The sequence below is a fragment of the Papilio polytes genome, unplaced genomic scaffold, assembly GCF_000836215.1.
Source record: "Papilio polytes unplaced genomic scaffold, Ppol_1.0 DF823399.1, whole genome shotgun sequence".
NCBI classification, from domain to species: Eukaryota; Metazoa; Arthropoda; class Insecta; order Lepidoptera; family Papilionidae; genus Papilio; species Papilio polytes.
The window spans coordinates 2541198-2549394 of NW_013525805.1; the positions used below are offsets into that span (position 1 = coordinate 2541198).

General features: G+C 33.7%; 1 protein-coding gene across 2 annotated transcripts in view; it reads right to left on the reverse strand.

Moving 5' to 3' along the window:
- LOC106104896 (tumor necrosis factor, alpha-induced protein 8-like protein 2 A) overlaps window positions 1-8197 on the reverse strand; it is a 38674-nt gene that overhangs the window by 1691 nt on the left and 28786 nt on the right. The window contains exons 3-4 of one of the 2 annotated variants that reach the window (XR_001225698.1): window positions 5461-5524; window positions 7-113 (exon numbers count right to left, since the gene is read on the reverse strand). Coding sequence is in view for 1 of the 2 variants with exons in the window: in XM_013285094.1 (XP_013140548.1) it covers window positions 1-113 (113 nt within the window). In the remaining variant the exon portion in view is untranslated. Of the gene's footprint in view, window positions 114-5460; window positions 5525-8197 lie in introns of both variants that reach the window. The other variant, XM_013285094.1, reaches the window with a different exon arrangement.

The window sequence follows — 8197 nt, forward strand, 5'->3', positions numbered from 1 at the left end:
GTGCTCGTCGAGAACCAGCGCACGAGCGCTTGCCGCGCCCCCTACCCGTGAGAGGAACTTCTTTTGCGCTCGCAGCGAGATATCGCGGGCGCACCACGCACCGCCTTCCATCGCTAAAACACACACAAATTGCAATAACAATTAACGGGTTGTGAGAAAATTTAGTCCAGAGTAAATCTACTTTATAAAGAAGGTAAATAATTTACAATAGTGGCGATATATTATTCTTGAATTTCCCTTCCTCAATAACAAATTCGATAATACCTCTCACGTAAATCGAGATCGTTCCGAATTAAAGGAAATTTCTTTTATTGCTTCCGATGAAACGGAAAAGTCCTCGAGGAAATTGATGAAACGTGAACTAATGTGGGTCGGTGATAAACCTTCTTACATATAAAATTATATTTACGACTTTCAGCATTTTTCCGTGAACGTAATCCTGTATTAGGAACAATAAGATTTATTCTTTACGTTTAGTTGTTTTTATATTTTTAAAAAGAGATTGCATTATAAAAAAGATCTCGTATTTCTTTCGGAAATAGATATTAAATTACTTGATTTTATGCTTGAATTCAGACATCGCAAAGGGGACCCTAATTTGCGAGGTTCCAAGGGTCGCACACTGTTATGCGAAAGGGTTTTCCGACCGTCATATAAATCACATCATATATCGCTTTATATTTTTATACTCGTACATATCTGTTACGTACCAACATAAGCGTAAAAATGGAATTATTTCATATATTTCTTTTGTAATTTTACTCGACTTTTTCTTATTGTTATCACAAAAATAACATTTTGAGTAATTAAAATTGCAAAGATTCATGTTAATGGAGATAGAATTCAAATTTACTTGTCTTCAATAAATGTTTCATTAATTTTGAACCACTTATAAAATAAACAGAAACCAAATATCCACTTGAACGCTTTTAAATTCGTCAGTAAGGAAAGTTTTCAAGGAAACGTTTACGAGGCATCTCTTTAGATATAAAATACCTTTAACGGTAACGCAATACCAATTTTCCGACAACCCTATTTGAATTTACGAAGAAGCGTCTGGAACATTAATCAAAGTCTTCCGGTAGACCATTGTTTCCCAAAGTGTACATTTGAACACTATGGGGTTCACGAAAGTCCTGTTTTGTATATCGAGGAATAAAATTGCCGGTTCACTAGTTGAATAAGAAATGTAGGTTCATTGATGCGAGCAAAATGTTTTTAAAGGATCTGCGAACAGTTTGGGAACCTCTGCGGTATAAAAGTTGATGACTTAGTACATTACCTGACTTCATATCAATAGGGTTGGCAAATAATCTTATCGCGTGTGTAAACGACCTTGTAGGGCTGCCAAATTGCAAGGGTGAGGCAATGTCAAGTTCCTGTAACCTTGGTTGTCGCTTTTTGACTTGCCGTGAACTTACATTATTTCCGAACGCTAACAATTTTATATATCTTGTTCCTATTTTGCCACATCATAGAAAAGTTGGCGCTGATGCTTGATGTTTGTGGCGATGGTGAGATTAAGCATCTATCTAATCTAACTAATATTATAAATGCGAAAGTTTAGATGGATGGATATGTTTGTTAGATTTGTAGCCTAAACGGCTGAATGGATCTCAATGAAATTTGGCATATATTTACAGGATAGTCTGAAAGAACACATAGGCTAATCACTTTTGTTTTTTTTATTTCACACAGACGGACTCGCGGGCGAACGCTAGTTAATAAGATAGAATTAGATGTAATTAACATGAATAGATTCGTTTAAATCGGAACAAATCCAAAGTAATGATGTTCCAAGCTAGACCTATGCATTTATATAACTGGGCGTAGCCAATACGAAATTCCTATTTCTATTTTCAAATATAAAACGTTATATAATTAAAATATTGTTTCATACACAAATGGAGCAAGGTTAGGGGGAGGGGAGGGTATTGTCGACAGAGTTTGGTTGTAGTCCATTTTGTTTACAATACCCACGAGGCCGCCAATCGATTAACTAACTTTGTTAGGAAAGTTGATTAACATCGACCTTGTTTCGGACTAACATAAGCAATGTCGAATTCAAAGGTGTCATAATAACGTTGCCAGGTATTATGAATATTACGTTTGTGACATATGTTCAAATTCAACATTTTCATAGAACGTTCAGAACCATCTGTAGAGTTTAACAAATTTTACCACAAATATGGTATATCACCTGATATTCAGGGTTATTGGTAATTTGACGTATTCAGGTTAGGAGGTGATAGGGATTCATTTGTGATAATGTTGACCCCCATATGCATTAAAAAAACTAAATAATCTTGGTTTTTCAATATATTCAAAATAGGACAAAAATGCAACTTCAAAAAATTGTTTAAAAAAAAATTATCAGTGTTTAATGGTTTGTTTGAAAAAAAATAAGTTGACATTGATATCCTTTTTTAATAAATTTTTGACTTATTTCGAAAAATTAAAATTACTCAAAAATCATTTACATTTGTATAATGCATGTGGGGGTCAAAATTATCACAAATGATCTCTCCCCTCCTAAAGAGAATACGTCAAATTACCAATGACCTTGTATGAACAAGCTACGCCACAATCTGCAAAAAATGTTACCATTTGTGTAAACATATGATAACATTACACCTTTAGAGTAAGACTAGCTGTTTCAGTGCGGCTTCATCCGCATGAAATTAAGGCAACAAAGAAGTGTGTGTTTACGCTTCATTATAATAGTATAGAGTATAGAAGTATAGATATAGATATCCACGCGGTTTTGTAAGCAAGGTACTTTAGATCAGCAATAGAGTTCCACGTTCGTTAAATTACTCAATAGTAAAGGCGGGTCGTTCCAGCAATGGTTCCCGAGGGTGGCCATTAGCCTCAGTAATGGCTGTTCACACGACAGCTCGGCTTCAACATTTTTACAATACGATGAACGTAATTGCCTCTTTCATGAACGTTACCTTAACGTTTTTTTCCCTAGCGATCTTTGTAAGAAACGTGGATTTCGTTATTAGGTAACCGATTTCACCGCTACAATTAGAAAAACTATAATTTCGGTCTGCATAATCTTGTTAAAAAGAAAGCTAAAGAGAGAATCGGCCAAAAGTCTTTAAAAACCTCGATATACAAAGATTTTTAGACTGTTTCTTCATGAGAATTTTATCATCATTTGTTGATTAATTTTGAAACAGATGGGTCGTAGTCAATTTAATCTGGGTTGTGGGGAGCGGTACGCGGGTTAAGGAGGGAGACATTGCCCGAGCGCCGCGCAAGCCAATTAACAACAATTTCTCATAATAATTCGGCTGCGGGAATTAACATGGAGCACTACTTGACACTTCTGAGTACTCAGTCGAGGGTGACTGCGTTTTATTGCCACAAACCAACTGACAGATATATATATTTTCTTTTAGTAAAAAACAACCACGTCTTCAATAAGGGATGCCAAACCGAAGGATGTCGAAGTTGAATTTTATTGTAATTTTTACACAAACTGCGATATAGCATTTTATTAGTTCTTACGTCTTCTGTTCTTGGCTTGTATTGAACCAAATTTTTGAAACCTTTAGACTTTAAACGATTCTATTAACAAATTCACTCCATACAATCGCCAATATTTGAAGTAAATAGTACACTTAACTTGAGTTTATGTACAAAGTAATCAATACACCCAACAATCTTTCAATAAATTGAATTGAATACGCGCTACCTTCGAGCGATGTCCTCGGCCGCCTTGACACCGATCCGCCTGGCCTGGGACTTTCTTAGGGCTGGCACAATCTGCATGTCAGTCCACATTTGTCATCAGCTGATATACGTTGCTACCGAAGGGCTCGAATCTACCCTAAGGTGTGACTTAGCCTTAGACCACCACTTTACCTCGGTTAATGTTTGACAGGAGTTTGACTCATTGAGACTATGACGAGGATCAATAACCAATAGAACGCTTTTAAATGTGACTGTGCAAAAAATGTCGGTTACTTGTATTTGTAAACGATTAATTGCTTTTTAATATTATCTCATCGTTTACACAATATGCTGCTACCTAATTTGTAAGAACGGGCGGAGTTTATCTTGAATATAAGGAACAGAGTATTTTTTCTATAAGTGGATACCATTTTCCGCGACAGTATATATAAGTTTTTTGTACGTCGACAACCCTAGCCTATGCCCGGGGGCTTGTGGGGGCCGGGCGGCTCCCGTCGCCGTGCCGTCTGTTACTTTCATAGCTTAGTAGTTGTCTTTTACTTAGATTTATAAGAAACAGATTCATTATAGGATTTTAATACAGTAGATTTTAATAGTAAGGTAATTAATGATTCTATATTCAAATAAAAAATGTGTATTTCATGCATGTAGCACAAGTACAAAATTTTGAATTTTAGTTAATACCGTAATTATTCCTAGATTTAGTTTTTTCTTCTTATTTAGGTTATGGTTTTATATTTAAAAATTCCTTTAGAAATTACTTGAACGTTCGGCCCCTAAATTCTACGTAATTCGTGACTTGAATTTTAACAGAATTATCAGGGGCTGTTAAATTGATGTCGCATCGGATGGTAGCTAATTGACGAAGGTAAAATTATAAAATTTAATTTGTTAGATTTAAAAATTTTTTAAGCCTTATTATAATTCTCTAATAGAAAGAAAATACATTTTGCAACAGAGAGAAAAAAATACCTACTTATTTACAATGTTACCCTACAATGTTGTTCTAAAGACATATCTTTACTTTTCCCTTTTAGTATAAGTAAAAGAGTCGTAAACTCCTACTTAGAGTGTTTTATTTTATAGCTTACGGCAGGATACTGAAACGAATCATTACACACCTCGCTTAATAAACTCCGCTTAAAATCTGACGACAAAATTATAATGGAATTTGTAGTTCAAGCGCTAAGAGCGGATGCACACCTTTGACCAAACTATCGTACAACAGTGATGCGATTGTCGATTGTTTCACAGCCAATTCAACTGTTTAGTTGCACAACTAAAAAATTGAGTAGTGTCAGTACCTCCATTTATATGGAACTTATGCTCATAGGAATCAAAGCGAGACTAAACACTTGTGCGATAGGTTAGTTTTAGGTGTGTGAACATTCTTAAATGTCGTTTTGGTAGTCGGCTTTAACTTGTATAATATTGTAATTGAAGTCTGAATATTTGTTAATCATTAACGTCTCTGCTGCGGTTGTGTTATTTCCAATTGAATTGTCAAAGCCCTCGCTGACTTTGACTCCAATTAAATTTTGATTGAGGTCAAACGAAATGTTAGAACTTAATTATTCGATACTCGTCGTAATTAGAACGTTTTAGTACAGGAAATGCTAAAATAATTTCGTAAAAAAGAGAACACTTATTTTCAAGTTGATATAAACATAATAAAATACTCAAACAAATAAATTATGTTAAAAAATATAAATAAGTAAAAATAAAAGAAACAAAAAAAAAACAAAAGTAAACACTTACAGGCTACCATGGAGAAAACTTAAAAGAAAACTGCAGGCAAAAACAGAAGACGCTACTTTGAGTCCTGTAATAAAAGAAAAATAAAATTAAAAAAAAAACAATACAAATAGGCAAAAAATCATAGTCACAATACAGCTGTACAGACCTACTGTAAAACAAACAAACAGACAAAGCTATAACTTTTGTCTTTAAAATTCACTCATACTTTTAGATGTGGATTGCAAAAGCATGTAGTCTTGCTTCGATGAGGCACGTTGTTATTTTACGAAAGAGGGAATGAAAAAGGGGTAAGTACAATTCGTGATTCATTTCTTAGTCTCGTAGAAGTAGAAGTAGAAAACAAAATGAAATAGCAATATGTTCAACAGTGGAAACATATCAGTCAGATATTTTAAAAGATATTAAATACGACATTGTACTCAATAGTAGTTTACCAGCTATAGGTTCCCACTAAGGGGCTCGGAACCTACCCTATTAATGACTAGGTCGTAGTTAACCACGCTGGCTCATTGCGGGCTGGTTCAATTTACACATATCTTTTAACTAGCTGTTCCCGTGCGACTTCATCCGTATATAATTATTAAAATTTTATTTATTGTTTACATGTGTCAAATTATCAATAGCAAATGTCAAAATGACATTACATGATGATAAAGCATGTCAACCTTGCTGCCTTGATGTTGGCAACAACTTATGGTCTCTTTCCCACATTAGGGTCTTTATCCAAAATATTTTATTTTTATTTCCGCGCAGACGGAGTCACGTGTGACAGTACTATATGTTTACCTACTGTGACGCATTTGTAACAAGGTTGAAGCAATGACTGGTGCAGTTCCAGGTATTAAATTAATCATGTGTTCGTTTTTAGCTCAAAGTACTTGTAAAGTGACGATTTATGGTTAATTATTTGCTTAGCGTTAATTCCACGTAAATACAAACGTTTAAATTTAATTTCGTGATTTGCATATAAATGAATACTTGTAATAAACAAACTTTTATAGTAATGTTAGAAACTTATCGACTTTAAGTTTAATTTATCAATCTATATTTATTCTGTACTAATGTTATAAACAGGAAGGATTTGTATTTTTGTATGTACATATGTAACTAATAAACTCAAAAACTACTGGTCCGATTTCAAAAATTCTTTCACCATTAAAAAGCTACTTTATCACTGAGTAACATAAGCTATAATTATTACTAGAATCTTTAATTCCTTACAGTTTAAATCGAAGTAAAAAAAAACGCAATGATCAATAGAGCGTCCGTTACATTAATCTATGAAGCTCATTAGGTTATCGGTATAATAACGCACTCTTTGATGTAAGAAATGAATGAACACATTCATCTAATAATAGTACGCGTGCTACAAATAAGATATAATAATTATACTTATAATAAACAATACAGTTAATATCTAGCGATTAACAAATTACGAACATTCTTTTTAATACACATATCCCGACTGTTATGCTATTCTCCCTAAACTGTAACACCTAGAGGTTGTAGAATGAATATGTATTTATTGCCACAAAAAAAGAAATAAGATAAACAGATTTATGCTAAAGAAAACATAAATCGGCAAAAGATAGCCAGCTCAGCGTATGCAAGAGATTAAGCCGTTCCTGCGCTGATTTTCGGCTGGCTCTTTCGCATTCACGTAACTTATACTTAAAAGAGGGTAACCAGCCGTTCCAATGACATTTACAGAAACATCATGACATGACATTTACAAAAAACTATTGTCAAAGTACACTGCAAATTGATGTTCCAATATCTGACATACAAGTGTGCCAGCTACTGGCATGTGTTATCTACGAGTATAATAATATTATACTCGTAAAGAGGAACGATTTATATTTTTACATTTATTGTAATAAGTCAAAACCACTGGGCCGATTTTGAAAATTCTTTCACCGTACGAAAGGTAAATTATCTGTGAGTAACATGGGCTACATTTGTATTATTTTTTTAATCCCACGCGGACGAAATCGTGAGTAACAGCTAGTAGTTTATATTTAATGTGGGTTAAAGTGACCGGAAATAAATTTTCATTTAAAAATTTCCGCTTTTACTGATATCAATTCGGATTTGAATTAGAGATATTAGATAAGTAAAATAATTGCATTCAATTTGCCATAACTTTGCGGAGTACATAAAGTATGATGGCTTCGCATAAAGTGGCAGAAGCTACATAAATTCTCGAGGCAATGAAAATAAATTGCGACGATCAACACTTGTGAAAACGGATTTAGGGAAAAGAGAAATACTTTTTCTCGAGAGAAATAAAAAGTGGGGCATTGAATATGTCGATGAGATGTTACGTAACACTTGATGCACATATATCTATATACTTACATATATAAAGAGGAAAGATTTGTATTTTTGTATGTATTGATATAACTCCACACTGTTAAGCCGCTTTAAATGCTTTTACGGTTGAAAAGCTACGTCATCAATGAGTAACATAGAAGTTATTATTATTATTTTACAATTTCACACGGACGAAGCCGCGAGCAACAGTTAGTGATAAATATTTATTGTTCCGATAGTGATTGAAAAGAAGAAGCGAGGAAAAATATTTAATTATTATATTTAAAAGACAAAAATAAACGTTTACATTGTTTTAAGAATTAAATCAGATACCCTGATTGTAACCGCGTATAAAATATTAATTCAATACTAGATATTCCGTTAAATTCAATATATCCAATGAGTTCGCATTCCAATTACGCCA